At 38.6% G+C, this 19,656-nt stretch overlaps 1 protein-coding gene across 9 annotated transcripts in view; it reads right to left on the minus strand.

Annotated features, from left to right (window-relative positions):
- The window catches only part of kiaa1109 (KIAA1109 ortholog), a 388,609-nt gene that overhangs the window by 18,012 nt on the left and 350,941 nt on the right, over positions 1 to 19,656 (minus strand). For all 9 annotated transcript variants that reach the window (XM_039751238.1, XM_039751239.1, XM_039751244.1 and 6 more), the window contains 8 exons: positions 19,243 to 19,446; positions 12,951 to 13,127; positions 12,732 to 12,869; positions 12,342 to 12,599; positions 11,584 to 11,734; positions 9,583 to 9,740; positions 9,058 to 9,250; positions 2,394 to 2,611 (listed from right to left, as the gene is read on the minus strand). In XM_039751238.1, the coding sequence (XP_039607172.1) occupies positions 2,394 to 2,611; positions 9,058 to 9,250; positions 9,583 to 9,740; positions 11,584 to 11,734; positions 12,342 to 12,599; positions 12,732 to 12,869; positions 12,951 to 13,127; positions 19,243 to 19,446 (1,497 nt within the window). The remainder of the gene's footprint in view (positions 1 to 2,393; positions 2,612 to 9,057; positions 9,251 to 9,582; positions 9,741 to 11,583; positions 11,735 to 12,341; positions 12,600 to 12,731; positions 12,870 to 12,950; positions 13,128 to 19,242; positions 19,447 to 19,656) is intronic.

A 19,656-nucleotide genomic window follows, 5' to 3' on the forward strand; every position in this document is an offset into this window, starting at 1 on the left:
CAGCAACAGTGAACCACATCCTGAAAACACAAGGCTGGGTCTGGGTGATATGGGAATGTATTTTTAGTGTTGTTTGGCAAGTTATTTAGGCCAAAGAGATGCTTGGTGATATGACATTTGACGATGTAATAATGATTCAGTGCAATAAAAATTAAACCTATATAAATGAAAGAGCATCCGTATATCTGTGAAAATGATTTATTATTGTACATCAGAAGCAAGCAAGGTAATACTAATTTACATCACCCTATTTTGTAGCTTACATCTATAAAAAACAAACAAAAGAAATTTTGTTAATCCTATAATCAGTATATTCAAAAAATAATCCATCCATCCATCCAGTATCCAACCCGCTATATCCTAACTATACAGGGTCACGGGGGTCTGCTGGAACCAATCCCAGCCAACACAGGGCGCAAGGCTGGAAACAAACCCTGGGCAGGGCGCCAGCCCACTGCAGATATTCAAAAATTCCAATGCTAATTTCAATTTCTCAATTTAATTTACCTTACTTATCTTCATACATCTCACTCTCTGAATGGTGCTTTGAACCATTCATTTTGTTTTATATATATTTTTGTGCTCTGAGATGAACTGTCAACTGTGGGATCTTGTATAGACAGGTGTGTGCCTTTCCAAATCATGTCCAATCAACTGAATTTACCGCAGGTGGACTCCAGTTAAGCTGCAGAAACATCTCAAGGATGATCAAGGGAAACAGGATGAACCTGAGCTCAATTTTGAGCTTCATGGCAAAGGCCATTTTTATTTTTAATAAATTTGTAAAAACCTCAAGTAAACTTTTTTCACGTCATTATGAGGTGTTGTGTGTAGAATTCTGAGGAAAAAAATGTATTTCATCCATTTTGGACTTAGGCTGTAACATAACAAAATGTGGAAAAAGTGATGTGCTGTGAATACTTTCCGGATGCACTGTGTGTGTGTATGTGTAAGTCACCTTCAGGGCTTGTCTGAGGTAAACACTCCAGGTGCTACTGCCATCGTTTGTCTGCTCTAGTCGTGCTAGATTATGTCAAATATAACATATAATAAATATGAGGAGGGACCCAACAAAATGGAATCATCTTCTGGAGGGCAGGCCCCTTTTAGTTCATGCTTTCCCCGATAGTTGAATATTCTAGAAACCCTTCTGCATCAGTGTGCCATCTGGCATTGTTGTGAGGTGCTGTGTTCGGCTTCAGTGAATTTTTTTCAAAGACTCTTTTAATGCGTTTGTGCGGCAGTAAAATTATGTTTCCTGTTAGGGGAATAATGTGGCAGAACAGTTGTTATGCTACAGACAGTGAAGCAATCAACCATGTAAGTTTTGAAAAGGTTGCATCAGGATTTGCAGAAGAAATGTCCCCAGTTGTGGCTAACAGGTGACTGGTTCTTCCATCATTACAACACAAATGCTCACACTGTTTTGAGTGTTCAGCACTCCACACGCCAAAAATGAACAAATGGCCCCAGTTTGTTACCCTCCCTATTCACCTGATCTCACCCAGTGCAATGTGGAAGAGTTCAAACAGGAAGCAGCAGAAGCGATAAAAGGGATCAAAATCGTGGAGTTCCAAAACTGTTTTAAGCAGTGGAAAAAAAAAACCTCACAATATATTGCAACAAACGGAGAGTACTTAGAAGTTGACAGAAGTCTGAAAGTGTGACAATACACACACAATTTTTGATAAACAAATTCTGGTTTTTTTTTTAACAAGAGCTCTGAGTGGCAGAAGCAGACTTAAGTGGTGCTTATGGATTAAACAGGTGTAGCACATAATTCAGCTGAAGGCTAATTAAAAGTAAAGTAGGTGCAAATTTTATGAAATTTAGTTGAAGTGTGCAACATTGTTCAAGCATGTCCATTTGCAAAGCCGATGTCACAATGCAAAAAAGCTTTCAACATTTTGTTCTAGATTCTTCTAAAAAATTCCACAAAACTATGAAGAATTTTGTTTGGCCTGGAGCAACAGGGTTTCTGAGCTGTGAACATTCTGTCATTTGCAATAGCAAATTCATTACTCTTCTTTATATAAATAACCTATTATTAAATTAAAACATGGTATGCCTTGTTCTACAGGTAAAAGACCAAAAGTGATAAATATGAATATATTTGACTTTCTTAACTTATTTAATGCTGGATAGCCAGTATACATATCTAAGACAATTTTGGTCAGCATTTCGTATTTGTTTATTTAAAATCAAGATCTATGCAGACTTCATGTTATTTATGTTTAGATTAACAATTTTAGACACTTCAACTCCAGTAATAGAAAAAGGCCATTCCACAAAGCACTGACAAATTCAGTGCCATAAATCTGTACATGACAGTAAGTATTAGACACACACATCAAGTACTGTAGCATACAGTTCAATTGCTCAGATGCACTTACATTGCTCTGCAGAACCTTTTTCTGTATTTATGACAGGAGCCTTATGAGGCACGTAAGGGACCGGTCCCCAGGTAGACAAAGCTCTTTTGCTGGTGTCAAACTGCTGTGTGAAGAATTCCTGAAGCTTCATGCCGATTTTAATAAGGTCAGGAGTGGTAGATCGAGAAATAATAACTTGAAAGATATCCCATTGAAGATCTCCATGAACAAAGATTTCACTAAAAACAGAAAAGGAACATTGTGATGGAAGGTCTCCTGCATATCCCTTGACACTAAGAACAACTTCAAAGCAACAGTTCAAACTACTAAAGGCACTTGTTTTAGAATGTGATGAGACAGCACATTAGACTTTAAACATTTATCCAACATCTGGTATTATATCTACTGTAATCACGTGTTGTTTCCTGCTGAGACACTACATAAGACTATGCTGCTGTCCCAAATATACCTTTTAAAATATAAAGCAGATGTAAAGGCTTCTGCACTCTCTCACTGTCTATTCCTTAAGACCCTAGCATCTCTCCCTGGGATTTCCTTGATGTCTTCTTTACATGAACAAAAGCATGGCTCACAAAGTAGTAAGGTACAGGGAACTGGGCCTCTATAATCATCCCTTATTAGTGCATCTTCTTAGACAATGATAAGCTGCCCTTATGGAATTAAATGCAGGGCCAGTCTTGTTTCTTCACCAGATTCTCTGGCCGCTATGCAAGTACTCCAGGTGCTACACTTATAAGTAATGGGAGTACTTTGCGTCAAGTCATATCATTTCCCTCACTCTGGCACAGTAATTATAATTGAGACACAAGTCTGAAATTCTTACTTTTTTTCTTGGGAAGCAATTTGGAAAACATCCTCAAATGACAGTCTCAATTTAGTATTATATGCAGTATATTTTTCATGCGTATGAAGTATTCTAACCCTTGTATTGCTCATTCTGATCACCAAAGTCTATGTATCCATTCATTTTGTACTGTTCCTCATTTTGGTACGTGATGAAATTTTATGTTTTGGAGGTGGTAGTGAAGTTTTGCTTGAAAACACCAAGTTGACATTAGTGATCTATATTTACATACCGAGCACTGCAATAAGAAAACACTAGGATGGTTTATTTGCAGTTACATATTTCCCACAAAAATTATGTAAATATTAAATGTATGGTGGAGGACTCTGTGATATGGTACAGGCAGAACTGAGAACCAACAGAGAAGTTGGTGATGAACCTTCAGTGTGTCAAAGTCTCTCAGATCCACCATCATACCATACATGTGATGCAGACTCCTAAATATCTGAAGAGCAGGCTGTGTTAGGCAGACAACATGGACTTGCTGTAGAAAAGGGGCCAGAACAGATGGGGATGTTCTATCACTCCACAGAGGCCAACATGCTGTTCTGCACTGTGGTCAGCTGGGGGAGTAACAAAAGTGCTGGGGATGTGAGACACCTACAGTGCATCCAGAAAGTATTCACAGTGCATCAGTTTTTCCACATTTTGTTATGTTACAGCCTTATTCCAAAAAGGATTAAATTCATTTTTTCCTCAGAATTCTACACACAACACCCCATAATGACAACGTGAAAAAAGTTTACTTGAGGTTTTTGCAAATTTATTAAAAATAAAAAAAACAGAGAAATCACATGTACATAAGTATTCACAGCCTTTGCTCAATACTTTGTCGATGCACCTTTGGAAGCAATTACAGCCTCAAGTTCTCCACCCTTTAAGAGGGTATCATTTTTAAGATGAAATGCAGCAAAATATGTTTATTATATTATACAGATAAAACTTTAACTTCATTTAAATAATCCATATTCTTCACTGGGACTGGCGTGAAGGATAGAATAATTAAACATGTACTACGAAGATATTTCAATGTTCCTTAAACGTTTTGAAGAATCGGCGCTCCAAGCATACAGATAGATGGCTTAGAATCTATTACAGAGCTGATCGTGTGGCGATGGTTACTTGGAGATAGAAAAGCAAGGACTGCAGGGGCGGCCACGCCAATATAAATTGAATATAAAACAGAAAGAGAAAATAACGACACAGCTAAAAATGCAGCGACAAATTTCGACAAAAGTTAAACGCTTGTGTCATGAGCACGAGGCGGCTATGCAATGTCTGCAACGGACGTGGCCATCCACCGTGCATAAAATAACATATTGACATTGGCAGGCGAAGGAGCCACCGATTCTTTCTCTGCCTAGAGCCACCCATGAGTACTGCTGCAATAAATAATTTCATTGAAGGTCGCACACAATCACTGCGCCGTGAAACCCATGTTTAATAACGTGCTTTAACTCCTATCATCGTGAAAATGATATCACGTATACATCTCAGTATTTTAGTTATTCAGAGAGCTGTAATATCATGAATGTAATGGATTCTGTGTCCAGTCGGAGGAAGAGAGCCGGTTTAAGAAGCACGTAGTGATTCACACACATAGAGCACATAGAAGATCACATACAAAACAAAGCATTTAACGTGCTACTTTAACTACGATGTGATTTGAGAAACTGGTTAATTAAACGATTTTAAGATGACGTTTATGATGTTCAACTTTAATGACAAAATAAACTACGTGATTAAAGTGGAAATTTTGAGATTGAAGTTGATATTTCGTGCTTTTTTCCGTACTGTGTGCCTATTTTTTTTTGTCTGTACCCTAATAAGCTTTCATATGACACTAAGACGGTGGGCTACGACTCGCCTTTTCATGGGGACTTTGATATGTGACTTTTTTTATTCTGGCATTGTGTGACTTTGTAAAATTCAAGTTTCTCCAACACGCTATGTCACTCCATCAACTTCCTTTTGTTGATTATACCACGGTTTAATTAAACAAATAGTATGTTTTTCCTTTGCCTCCACTTGGTATTCGCTGAAATTCTTATATTTTCCCCGTGCTTTTCCCCCATTGTCTTTTCACAGAAGGCTGAGCTTAAGGGCGATTTATATTGATTTGCATATTCAAAGAGGCGTAATTCTGGGAGGAGTTGAGACGGGACAGAAGGCGCGTGCACTTGCGTTAGTTTTCACGCTGATCAGGATTTATTTAGCGGAAGAACGTGGAAGTTGGAGTACGCACAGATTCCTGCACGCTCTTATACATGACGCCCCAGGTGGGCTGCCATGTGCCTTTTACTAAGGAGTGGCTTCCGTCTGGCCACTCTACCATACAGGCCTGAATGGTGGATTGCTGCAGAGATGGTTGTCCTTCTGGAAGGTTTTTCCTCTCTCCACAGAGAACCTATGGAGCTCTGACAGAGTGACCATCAGGTTCTTGGTCACCTCCCTGACTAAGGCCCTTCTCCCCCGATTGCTCAGTTTAGATGGCTGGCCAGCTCTGGGAAGAGTCCTGGTGGTTTCAAACTTCTTCCACTTACGGATGATGGAAGCCACTGTGCTCATTGGGACCTTCAAAGCAGCAGAACTTTTTCTGTAACCTTCCCCAGATTTGTGCCTCGAGACAATCCTGTCTCGGAGGTCTACAGACAATTCCTTTGACTTCATGCTTGGTTTGTGCTCTGACATGAACTGTCAACTGTGGGACCTTCTATAAACAGGTGTGTGCCTTTCCAAATCATGTCCAATCAACTGAATTAAGCTGCAGAAAAATCTCAAGGATGATCAGGGGAAACAGGATGCACCTGATCTCAATTTTGAGCTTCATGGCAAAGGCTGTGAATACTTATATACATGTGCTTTCTCAATTTTTTTATTTTTAATAAATTTGCAAAAATCTCAAGTAAACTTTTTTCACATTGTCATTATGGAGTGTTGTGTGAAGAATTCTGAGGAAAAAAATAAATTTAATCCATTTAAGAATAAGGCTGTAACATAACAAAATGTGGAAAAAGTGATGCGCTGTGTAAATAAACTGATCAGGAAGGACGGCTGCATTGCAAGATTGACCCCAGACTCACTAGAGACCATACTAGACAAAATGAAAATTGCAAACTTAAAGGACTTCATGACTAATACTGCCCATCTACATCATCATTAAGCTTTTCTTTAGCATCTTTAGCCACTGGCTTGTTCTGCTACAATGTGTTAAGAGACAGTACTGGTGCTATTTGCACACAGCTATCAAACTGTATATTGCCTCTATCCAATGGTGTTCCTCATGGTTCTGTATTTGATTCACTTCTACTCAATATCTACATACTACCTCTGTGCTACCTGACTTAGCAGCAACACCTGACATTTCACTCCCATTCAGACAATACCAAGCTCTGCACAAAGACTTCTGCCTCAACAACATACATACAAGGTTGTCCAATAAATTCCTACATAAAGGTTCTGGTCATAAAATTAGAATATCATGACAAAGTTGATTTATTTCAGTAATTCAATTCAAAAAGTGAAACTTGTATATTAGATTCATTCATTACACACAGACTGATGTCTTTCAAATGTTTATTTATTTTAATTTTGATGATTTTAACTGACAACTAATGTAAGTCCCAAATTCAGTATCTCGGAAACTTAGAATATAAATTAAAAACAAAATCAAAAAAAGGGTTTTTAGAAATGTTGTCCAACTGAAAGGTATGAACATGAAAAGTATGAGCATGTACAGCACTCAATATTTAGTTGGGGCTCCTTTGGCCTGGATTACTGCAGCAATGCGACGTGGCATGGAGTCAATCAGTCTGTGCAATTGCTCAGGTGTTACGAGAGCCCATGTTGCTCTGATAGTGGCCTTCAGCTCTTCTGAATTGTTGGGTCTGGTGTATTGCATCTTCCTCTTCACAATACCCCATAGATTTTCTATGAGGTTAAGGTCAGGCGAGTTTGCTGGCCAATCAAGAACAGGGATACCATGGTCCTTAAACCAGGTACTGGTAGTTTTGGCACTTTGTGCAGGTGCCAGGTCCTGTTGGAAAATGAAATCTGCATCTCCATAAAGTTTGTCAGCAGCAGGAAGCATGAAGTGCTCTAAAACTTCCTGGTAGACTGCTGCGTTGACCTTGGACCTCAGAAAACACAATGGACCAACACCAGCAGATGACATGGCACCCCAAACCATCACTGACTGTGGAAACTTTACACTGGACCTCAAGCAACGTGGATGCTGTGTCTCTCCTCTCTTCCTCCAGACTCTGGTTTCCAAAGGAAATGCAAAATTTACTTTCATGAGAGAACATAACTTTGGACCACTCAGCAGCAGTCCAGTCCTTTTTGTCTTTAGCCCATGCGAGACGCTTCTGACGCTGTCTCTTGTTCAAGAGTGGCTTGACACAAGGAATGCAACAGCTGAAACCCATGTCTTGCATACGTCTGTGCGTGGTGGTTCTTGAAGCACTAACTCCAGCTGCAGTCCACTCTTTGTGAATCTCCCCCACAGTTTTGAATTGGTTTTGTTTCACAATCTTCTCCAGGGTGTGGTTATCCCTATTGCTTGTACACTTTTTTCTACCACATCTTGTCCTTCCCTTCGCATCTCTATTAATGTGCTTGGACACAGAGCTCTGTGAACAGCCAGCCTCTTTAGCAATGACCTTTTGTGCAAGGTGTCAATGGTCGTCTTTTGGACAACTGTCAAGTCAGCAGTCTTCCCCATGATTGTGTAGTCTACAGAACTAAACTGAGAGACCATTTAATGGCTTTTGCAGGTGTTTTGAGTTAATTAGCTGATTAGAGTGTGGCACCAGGTGTCTTCAATATTGAACCTTTTCACAATATTCAAATTTTCCGAGCTACTGAAATTGGGACTTTCATTAGTTGTCAGTTATAATCATCAACATTAAAAGAAATAAACATTTGACATACATCAGTCTGTGTGTAATGAATGAATCTAATATACAAGTTTCACTTTTTGAATGGAATTACTGAAATAAATCAACTTTGTCATGATATTCTAATTTTATGACCGGCACCTGTATGATAAATAAAATGAAACTGTTTCTTCTTGGATCTGTATTTCAACTCCAAAAGCCTTGTTCCATCTAACTAGACCTCATTTTAGGATTCGTCTTGACAAAGCAGTGAAATATTAAAATTCATTTTTAATTGATCTTTTCATTCAGTGTATCAAATGATGGCAACAAATTCAAAATGCAGCAGTCATAGTTCTGATACGGTCCAACCACACTGAGCACATCCACTCCCACTGGGCTCAGTGATGCTGGCTACCTACATTGTAATTGTATTGGAAAATGCACAAAACTTTCCTTGTGACTGGCAGCCCAGATTATTATCATTATTATTATGCCTTAATGACACTGACCCTCAGTTGGCTGAGATCTTCTCACACCAGCCTCTTCACATTTCCTAAGGGCCATTTGGAATCTCTTGCTGTGTGCTCATCCGTCTTTGTAGCTCCTGCTCTCCTATGAACTCCTCCCTCCCTAGGGCTCTCTCTATGAAACTTCACTGGTGGGCTTGTTTGAATCACATGGAAGACTCCCCTTTTCTCTCTCCAACACTTACTTGACTCTAACTGTATTCATATCCATTCTTATGACACCATTTTACTAATCCTGGTTACCTAATATAATAATGTTAATATTAAAACAATATTTTCAAGATACTGCATTAGAAGAACTTTAGAACAGTATGTTAATTAAAGCATAACAATCTTTTTACTGTAATAACTAAATTAAAAAAAAAAAAACATAAAATGAAACCATCCTAATCAAAGAGATTGCATTTCTGTACCTTTTCTCTGACAGGCTTGTGTCCAGAGCATTACAGAGATTGACCTTCCATTCATCTTGAAGCTGTAGGTCTGCATTACTGAAAATGCCCATTAAGATGCTGGACCCCATGTAATCAACACGGGCTTCTGTTGAACCAAGGGTGATTTGGATTTTATGGCTGGGCTGTTGGTTTGGATGTTCAGAGATGTGAGCTGAAACAAGAAATCATGAAGCATGTTTTAAAATGTTAACACTGTGTTAAAAACTGGAAGGTAATTTAAATTTTCAATTTTAAAAAATAAAACTTACAGTATTTTCTTTTTTGTTTGTTTGTGAATGCTTAATCTAGGACTCCAGTTTACTATGCTTTTACTAACCAAACAGGAATAATGAGACATTCATTTGAGTGTACTGCCATACATTACAATGTGTTTGTTGGCATAACAATAGAAAAATGGATGAGAAAAAGCTGTTCCATAAAAAAAAAAGTGATGGCTGTCATTTTTTTCCTCTATACATTACTACTGAATTGAATGTTACATACCAACCATCTCGAGGGCATTGACATCAATATTTCCACCAACCACACCTCCTTTAGAATCCAACTTTGACCTTCCCAAGCCAACCGACATGCTGATCTCCCGGTCTCTGTTGCTGCCTACAGACAGACGACCTTGGCTTTTCAAACCACTTGTAGTCCACCTAAACAACAATATTGATTTATATAGCATATTTTCACACTAAACTGTATGTAGTTCAAAATACTTTAGAAATGGTAAAAGAACAAAATGCTGTTAGAAAAGCAAATAAAAGACAGGTAACAGAGGTGAATGTAAATTAATTTACAATTGAGTATGGGCAGTTTGTAATACCATAATGGTTATAATATTAAAAACAAATGGCCAGGGTGGAGAGGAAGACAAGAAGATCAGCTGCCGGGATGGTGTTGAAAACAAACCTCTAGAGAGAGATGCCAAGGCATCTTCTTCATCAAAACAGAAGAAAACTAATATCTAAATTTGGAAGTCAAATTAAAAAACTGTGTTTGCCTTTTTATTTTATTTGCTTTTTCCTCTTTCGCCGCCTTCATTAAATATTACTTATTAGAGTTAATGAGTAATTTGAAAAGAGGCAGTTTGCATTCCAAACACTTATGAAATGTTTCTTTGTTGTTGCATTTATTGCCCCTGTTAATTGAAGGAGGGAGATGCTAGTGGACCAACAGAATTGGAGTGAATAAGATGGTTCACAATAACAATAAAAACAAACATTCTGTGGAGTTATTTAGTGTATAGGCAGACAAATTCACGAAAATTGAATAGCTTTGGTTGTTGTGTACACCTTTGTAATGTGGGAAGTGAGATGTCACAATGCTGTGTAAACAGAAACTAAAATTGCCCTCCAGTACTTTATGGTTTACTGTTTTGACTTACATTACATGAATTGGCACTTTCAAGTAAAACTGGCTGAATACAATACAATGGGGCAAACAGCATATGCCTTCTCTTTAAATACACCTCATGCAGTCCTCTTCATGTCACACTTCCAGAAGCAGAAGTTGATCTGATCAGATGGAATAACTGCTAGTGAAATTCACTTTCTTAAGAATACGGCTTTGGCTCATCATTTTTTTAGAGAAACTTGTTCTTTTCTCTTAAGTCAAATCCATTGAACTGTTCTGTATTTATATATGTTATCCAGTCCAGGTTTGCAGGGATTGGAGCCTACACATCAGCTGTAAGGAAAGAACCAGCCCTGGAGACACTGCCAGTTTATAGCAGTGCCCTCTCATGCAAAAATATAAACTTACCCCTGAAACATCTGGGCATAGGATTTGAACCTAGTCTCTTAGAGTTGTGAGCCATAATCACTGAATTGAAAACCATGCACATTCTATCTTGTTGTCTGTAAAGGGTGCCATAGATTTGACCTGCTTTGCGTGAATGTACCAAAATTGGTGACTGGCTCCATTTTGATTGACCGTGGACTCGTACAAGTGTACCAGGCAAAAGACATGCTCCTGTCCAGAGCTGCTTATGGCCATTTGCCCAATGCTGTCAGGATACCCTCCAGCCCCCACTTGATCCTGAATTTGTATTTAAGCAGATCGTAGAATTTTATGTTAATGATCTTTTTTTAACCAGATGTGTCAGAATTCTTACGCCATTTGTTTTTTTGGCAAAAAAAAAAAAAAACAAAAACAAAATGCTGACACCAAAGATTCTGATAAAAAAAAGAATCATTCAAGATACTTTATTACAATTAAATATTTCCTTTTCTTATTTTGGTGTCATAAAATTAACACAAATTTCTTGCTCTTCGTTTGTTCATCTCAGTCAGTGTTACCTGAAATTCTAGACCCTGCTGTATTTCTAAAGGTACATCACTGTAAGTGCTGACCTTGTATTCTAGGAAACAAATTTAGATACCATAGACTTTTTGAAATGGGAGGACCATATCTGCTATTAATTTTACAATGCCTGATTTTCTGTTGAGGAAAAAAAAATGACAAACCGTTAAAGACTAGAAACATAACCTTACGTACGTGTTATTGCCCATGACATTGCTCATGTTCATTTGAACGTTCAGTTGTTTTAGGTTAATGGCAAATACAACCAGAGTTTCCCATGGTGATCCTTGTTGATTTGCTGCTTTATTGGCTTTGGTAAATGGAGTAGATGTTTTTGAAAGGGAATCTGTGAATTCCATTAAAAAGAAAGAAAAAAAAACATTAAAAACATTTAAGAAATTAAATGTTTATAAAACGCTAGGCTGTTCATGAAAACTGCACAAGAACACTAAAATGAGGGTTATGATTACCTTAATTCTCTGTGATCACATCATCACACTGGTAACAACTTTTCCTCATAATATCAGAAACAAAACATTATATTATCATATATAGGTTGTATGTTGTATCACTCTATGGTGACACTAAGAACATGTAGCTTCAATGATCCGAAATGAAAACAGCTATAAAAAAGATTCAAGCTAGGACTATGTGCATTTTCTTGTGTTACAAAATCTACCACTTGCTATTTCTTGCTTAAGACAAACTATCTTCCTTGTTTGAAAACCTGAACAAGATTAAGCAACCTCAGAAATGCATAGATGACCTATAAAAAAATCTATGAAAATAATCCTTTTTGCAATAGTGAACCAAACCTTGCCGAGTCTGGTCTCTTGATGGTTTGAACAATTTACAGGCAATATATCATTTGCGATAACTGTGTACATACTGTGTTTAAAGTTTACCTTCAGCTCATACTTTGCAAATATATTAAAATTTTGACCCATGTTTACCTCTTCTTGGGACAGATGAGTCAGAGACACTTCTAGATCGTGACACTGCGGGAGATTTCAATGAGTGGGAAGGCCCTCCTGGGGACATGCTGCTGTTTTGAGAGTGTTCTCCAAATACGTTTGGAGACTGCGGCATATTCTGAAAGGAAGCAGATTGGGAAGGCTGCTCCCATGTTCTCCAATATGCTTTACGTGAAGACTCTGGAGAAAGCTGCTGATTAACCCCTTCAACGGAATCAGGAGTTCCAGGACCAGATGCTATTAAGATTAAAAAAAAAGTGCTTTAGGGTTTTAGTCTCACATATCAGTTTACTTATTATTAAAATTAATTGTGAACAAATCAAAAAAAATATATATATATATATATATATATCTATTTGTTAACCCTACCTGGCAAATTTATGGTTTGATCTCCAAGAAACAGACGCCTAGCAATGCTTCGCCTGTACCATGCACGTGGAAATGCCAAAATCTCACTTAGTCTTCTCATGTCATACTTAAAGGAAGCTGACCCAATGTCACACACAGCTGCATAAAAATGATAAGGAATTGTTATAAAAATGACAGACACTGTTTAAACAGTTGAAAGATGTAAGTAGACTTAAATACCTGATATATTAATTAAAGTTGTCTCCATTTTGCCACTTTTTCCTGGCATTATACTCTCAACAAACAAAGCTCCACCGGATCTCCTCATCCTGGACAGACTGACTTTAACAAATTCAAGATTGATACTTAGAGAGTCTTTGCGACCTGTAACAGATGATGGCTCTTCATCCACCGCACCTACAATTCAAAAGAGTCACCATGTTATTCCTAGTTTAGGGAAAAGCGCTAAAATAAGAATGTAAGGCATTGTTTTGACATAATTAAATATAGAAGGGTGCACTTTCTACTCATTTTTTAAGTGCATGTCTCCTTACTCCATTGTCCATGGATTTTGTCCTATCCAATTCATAATGCACATTATGAACATTTATAGCCATCCTGACCAATTGGTTTTGTGTACTGTAGAAAGGAGAGTGAGAAGATACAATGCAAGCTCCACCTAAGTTCAAGCAATAAAGGTCAATAATTATAACCTTCTTTCTAGCTTTTGCTGAAACTCTTCATCCCTTGGGAGGGTGATGCATGTTTAACTGGCACGGAAACCCAAACCACAGTGCAACCTTGTCATGGAGCATTTCATAGTGCTGATGTTTGTGAAATGTGTAAAGGACAGATCATGTGGGCATGTAGTGGTATGCATTCTGACAGGAGTACTGGGCACTCACAAGACTCCATTTAATTCTGTACAATGCAGCTTGTAATTCTATGGTGAAAGGCATGTTGGCAGAAAAAAGTTATTCCCATGTGGCCAGTTACTTAACCGAACCCTTCATGGTTTTCCATTCAAGGTAATTCATGATGATGTTTGTGCAATGACCATCCTGACCAATGAGGTCTTTCATTTTTAACTTATGTCAGAAAAGAAAGTGTTTCTGTTAAAAAATGCTTGGTGAAGTTAATCAAATATCTCCAAAGTCTTCCCTTTGAAAAAATTGTTTACCCTTTTTCTTTTGTCAAGGGAATAACACAAATTCTGTTGACACTTTTTTGCACAGCAGAGTGTGCATGCATGAGCTACATGGATGACGGCACACTGGGCCTTCTGGATGATGTACATTACACTGGGACTCAAGAGGAGGTTTGGGCTCCACAATCGTTTTCCTTTCAAGTTAATCTGCCCTTTACTAATGCATCACAGTCTCCTGCTTACCTGCTATAGTCACTTGATAAGAGTGGTAAGGGCAATAAATGGGGAAACTGTGCTTTTACCTGACTGTTAGTTTCAGCTCTTGCATTTGTACTTTGAATGCCTTTGTCATTTCCAGAATTGCCTGCTAGCTTTCTTTAGACTAGCCAATTTGGCCCTGAATTTTATAAGGTGAATCACAGATATAAACTTTGTTTTGCCATGTCCCCTCAAACCTACTCAACCTGATCTACACTAACAATATGGTGCACAAAGAGCATATCATTCTTCTCTATCTCTGCTTGGCACTTCATTTCCGCACTACAGAAGCTGTGGCTACAAAGTTACACACAAGACTGCCTTGGAATGTCTGTTTGGGGAGAAGCATGCCTAATACCAGAAGAATCAGGTATTTCATGGATGAAGTAATGATTTTAAAGACAACTCTGAAAACTGTGATCCATTTAGCACCAACCAGATTGTACTTTCATGGACCTTCTTGTTACCAGACATATTCTGAGGGTTGCGCCACTTCTGAAAAACCAGAAAAGGTAGTAATGTGCAAACTAATGTAGATTCATCACACTGTTAATTTTTAACATACAGTGGGTACGGAAAGTATTCAGACCCCCTTCAATTTTTCTCTCTTTGTTATATTGCAGCCATTTGCTAAAATCATTTAAATGAATTTTTTTTCCTCATTAATGTACAAACAGCACCCCATATTGACAGACAAAAAAAGAATTTTTGAAATTGTTGCAGATTTATTAAAAAAGAAAAACTGAAATATCACATGGTCCTAAGTATTCAGACCCTTTGCTGTGCCACTCATATATTTAATTCAGGTGCTTTCCATTTCTTCTGATCATCCTTGAGATCACCTTCATTTGAGTCCAGCTGTGTTTGATTATACTGATTGGACTTGATTAGGAAAGCCACACACCTGTCTATACAAGACCTTACAGCTCACAATGCATGTCAGAGCAAATGAGAATCATGAGGTCAAAGGAACTGCCTGAAGAGCTCAGAGACAGAATTATGGCAAGGCACAGATCTGGCCAAGGTTACAAAAAAATTTCTGCTGCACTTAAGGTTCCCAGGAGCACAGTGGCCTCCATAATCCTTAAATGGAAGACGTTTGGGACGACCAGAACCCTTCCTAGAGCTGGCCGTCCGGCCAAGCTGAGCTACCGGGGGAGAAGAGCCTTGATGAGAGAGGTAAAGAAGAATCCAAAGATCACTTTGGCTGAGCTCCAGAGATGCAGACAGGAGATGGGAGAAAGTTGTAGAAAGTCAACCATCACTGCAGCCCTTCACCAGTCAGGGCTTTATGGCAAAGTGGCCTGTCGGAAGCCTCTCCTCAGTGCAAGACACATGACAGCACGCATGGAGTTTACTAAAAGACACCTAAAGGACTCTGAGATGGCGAGAAATAAGATTCTCTGGTCTGATGAGACCAAGATAGAACTTTATGGCCTTAATTCTAAGCAGTATGTGTGGAGACAACCAGGCACTGCTCATCACTTGTCCAATACAGTACCCACAGTGAAGCATGGCTGTGGCAACATCATGCTGTGGGGGTGATTTTCAGCTGCAGGGACAGGACGACTGGTTGCAATCGAGGGAAAGATGAATGTGGCTAAGTACAGGGATATCCTGGACAAAAACCTTCTCCAGAGTGCTAATGACCTCAGACTGGGCCGAAGGTTTACCTTCCAAAAAGACAATGACCCTAAGCACACAGCTAAAATAACGAAGGAGTGGCTTCACAGCAACTCTCTGACTGTTCTTGAATGGCCCAGCCAGAGCCCTGACTTAAAGCCAATTAAGCATCTCTGGAGAGACCTAAAAATGGCTGTCCACCAACGTTTACCATCCAACCTGGCAGAACTGGAGAGGATCTGCAAGGAGGAATGGCAGAGGATCCCCAAATCCAGGTGTGAAAAACTTGTTGCATCTTTCCCAAGAAGACTCATGGCTGTATTAGCTCAAAAGGGTGCTTCTACTAAATACTGAGCAAAGGGTCTGAATACTTAGGACCATGTGATATTTCAGTTTTTCTTTTTTAATAAATCTGCAACAATTTCAAAAATTCTTTTTTTGTCTATCAATATGCGGTGCTGGGTGTACATTAATGAGGGAAAAATTAATTTAAATGATTTTAGCAAATGGCTGCAATATAACAAAGAGTGAAAAATTGAAGGGGGTCTGAATACTTTCCGTACCCACTGTAATGTGAACTAATAATATATGAAAATGAAACTGCCTGAATGACAATAGTACTGAAGCTCTGTTAGTGACATTTTCAGCATACAAATGTCCTATTTTAAATCTAACAAAATAATCTTAAAGTGTGTTTTTCATTCCCACTCTTTCCAAAATCAGTTTCAAGATTAATTGAGATTTGTTTTTATATTTTACTAGCAAAATACCCGCGCTTCGCAGCGGCGAAGTACTGCCTTAAAATTTTTATTAAGAAGAAAATTACACCTTTTTAAACTGAGGGAAAATATACCAATAATTATTTGTTATTTGTTACCACATTGTGAGTTCGGCCCTCCGGTTGTAATATGACCAAGCTTTGCGCTGAGCTTTCTCTTGAGCATGCAACGTACAATTGGCCATGTGAACAGTAATCTTGTTTCAAATCTCACAGCTTGGATTGCTGCTGTCATAATCGGTTTGAGTTTCATGGTTTGTTTCAATTACGACAGTATTTGTAGGACTTGTGTTGAAGTGACATTCGGCATCTGTCAAGCGTTGTAAGTATACAACCGGTTTCATCGATAACTTCACATCCAGCTTTTGAGAGTTTAAACATTCATAAACATCAAAGTGTCCACTACTGAAATTGTCACCTGTGAATCTAAGATGTTTAAGAGGCACTGGCAGTTGTCAAAAGGTGTAAAATATTTGGCCATTTCGGTACACTTGAAGACGAAAACCGAACAATTCAGCGGCAGCCATCAACTCACATGCAGATGCATAGGTGAAGGGCTTAAGCATTTCACTCTTATAGTGCTCCTATGTAGCATAATTATCTCCTGTACCGTCATCAGTCCACACCTTGAACCTGTCCCAGTCATTCCATACATAAGACAAAATGTTCCTCCGGATATCAAGAGTGAGCCTGATATGGCCGTGCAATATGTAACAAAGAGAATGGAAAAAGTAGGTGCCATCTCCGGGCATGGTAACTACTCGGTAAGTGACAGTTCTTTGATCGATGGTGATCACCTCGATAGACATGTTAATGGGGGTACGGTTGGAATGATAAAGGAAATGGGTACCTGAACAATGTAAAGTAAGTCTAAAATACCTACACAATAACTATAATCGTAATAAATGAACAATAAAACAGCTGAGAAGCCGTGGATTAAATAAAAAGGCTGTAGTTATCAGCAGGGAGACATGAATCCCGTGGCAAAGCAAGGAAAGGAATGTAGAGACTGGAGCGACGGACAGCCTTATATAGGCAGGCAGCCAACAACGTGGGAGGCGTTGTGATGGGGGACCCAACACCGCCTCACAACGTGACCGAGCTGCAGGCTATGGACGTATATATGTACGAATCAGTAGGATTCAGTTAGCGTTGGGAACCCGCATACCAAATTTCTTGAAGATGGGCCCATAAGTAACAAAGACCGTTGAAAAGTTCAATATGGCGGCTGACAGTGGCGTCATACCACCGAAATAAGTACGTTCATTAGTTTCGGTTAGCGCAGGGAAGCTGCCTACCAAATTTCGTGAAGATGGGGCCATGAATAAGAAAGTTCAACATGGCGGACGTTGTTGACCGTTATAACCGTTACGCATAGAATGTCAAAATGAAACCTGCTTAACTTTTGTAAGTAAGCTGTAAGGAATAAGCCTGCCAAATTTCAGCCTTCTACCTACATAGGAAGTTGGAGAATTAGTGACGTTGGAAAGTTCAATATGGCGGCCGACAGTGGCGTAATACCACCGAAATAAGTACGTACATCAGTTTTGGTTAGCGCAGGGAAGCCACCTACCAAATTTCGTGAAGATGGGGTCAACCTTCTACCTACACGGGAAGTTGGAAAATTAGAGACGTTGGAAAGTTCAATATGGTGGCCGACAGTGGCGTCATACCATCGAAATAAGTATGTACATCGGTTTCGGTTAGCGCAGGGAAGCCGTCTAGCAAATTTCGTGAAGATGGGGCCATAAATAAGAAAGTTCAACATGGCAGACGTTGTCGACCGTTATCGACAGTTATGACTGTTACGTGTAGAATTTCGAAATAAAACCTGCTTAACTTTTGTAAGTAAGCTGTAAGGAATAAGCCTGCCAAATTTCAGCCTTCTACCTACACAGGAAGTTGGAGAATTAGTGATGAGTGAGTGAGGGCTTTGCCTTTTATTTGTATAGAAGATTATACAGTACACTTTAAATCACTTTCACACTGTGCTCATACTGCCTCTTTTTGGGCATGTTTTAACTGAAATTATGTCATCCAATCAGAAAAGTAAAACTAATGATTTAGTTGTGTAATATGCCAATGCAGATTGTAGCATTGTCTTGTAGAGTCAGTTAAATGTACTAAATCTGAGCATAGGATCAGGCTGCTGGGAACTACAGGGACTTCCATTTTTATTTTTCAATGATGCAAGATGCTTACAACAATCAGGTAGTACAAAAATGCCACACACAGCAAGTCAGGAATTTGCTCATAGATTTTCTTTACAGGTTAAAGATGTTATTGTATGACTTACTGAACTCTCTCACTAATCATAACATTATACTTGCATTTAAGTATCTCAACCGTTTACCACTGTATAACTGCTCAACTCACCAACAAAAAATTGAATGTGAAAAATGTGTTGGAATTTTTACTCATAGCTTGGTTAACTAACATCATGCAAATATTTCAGAATATCAATAATGAAAAGGATATTTTAAGATATTTTAAAGACTTACACTGCTACTTTGAACAAATTAATATTTATTACATGTAATGGCATTTTGTATATTCCAAATCATATCCCTAAGGCACAGTATGATGCATACTATACACCAATGAGAACTTTTTCAATTAGTGTTATAGATTGCCTTTAAAAAGACATTTATTTGGAAATTTCCTTTTCACTGAAACTACCGAAGTTCAGGAATTCATCTTTGTAAAATGTAATTATATCCTCCTACCTAGAGAACCAGATCCAGAGTTAAGGCCTGTGACAGCAGATTTCTGCTTCCCTGCTCCGTAAGGGTGAAACACATACAATGAGAAATCCGACATGCAGGCTGTAAAACTGAGGCCAGAAGAATTTGTGCTGGTACTGGTCAAGTCTGATTGGCTACTGCTGTGCCTGGTTCTGCCAAGAGGACTTCCTAATGCCGGAGAAGGAGCTGTAAAGAGAAAGCCTTAGATCAGTATCTTTTAAAAATCCAAATGGGCAACGTGTAATATTACATCCGAACAATAGAAACAAGTGAATAGTGTGACAAAATGTAGAAATTAATATTCATGTAGTATGAAATATACTAAAATGATGTGGAGTCAAGCTCTGACATTAATCATGCTAATACGTTTAACCACTGTGACATATGACTGGCACT

This window comes from Polypterus senegalus, chromosome 4 (assembly GCF_016835505.1).
Source record: "Polypterus senegalus isolate Bchr_013 chromosome 4, ASM1683550v1, whole genome shotgun sequence".
Taxonomy (NCBI): Eukaryota; Metazoa; Chordata; class Cladistia; order Polypteriformes; family Polypteridae; genus Polypterus; species Polypterus senegalus.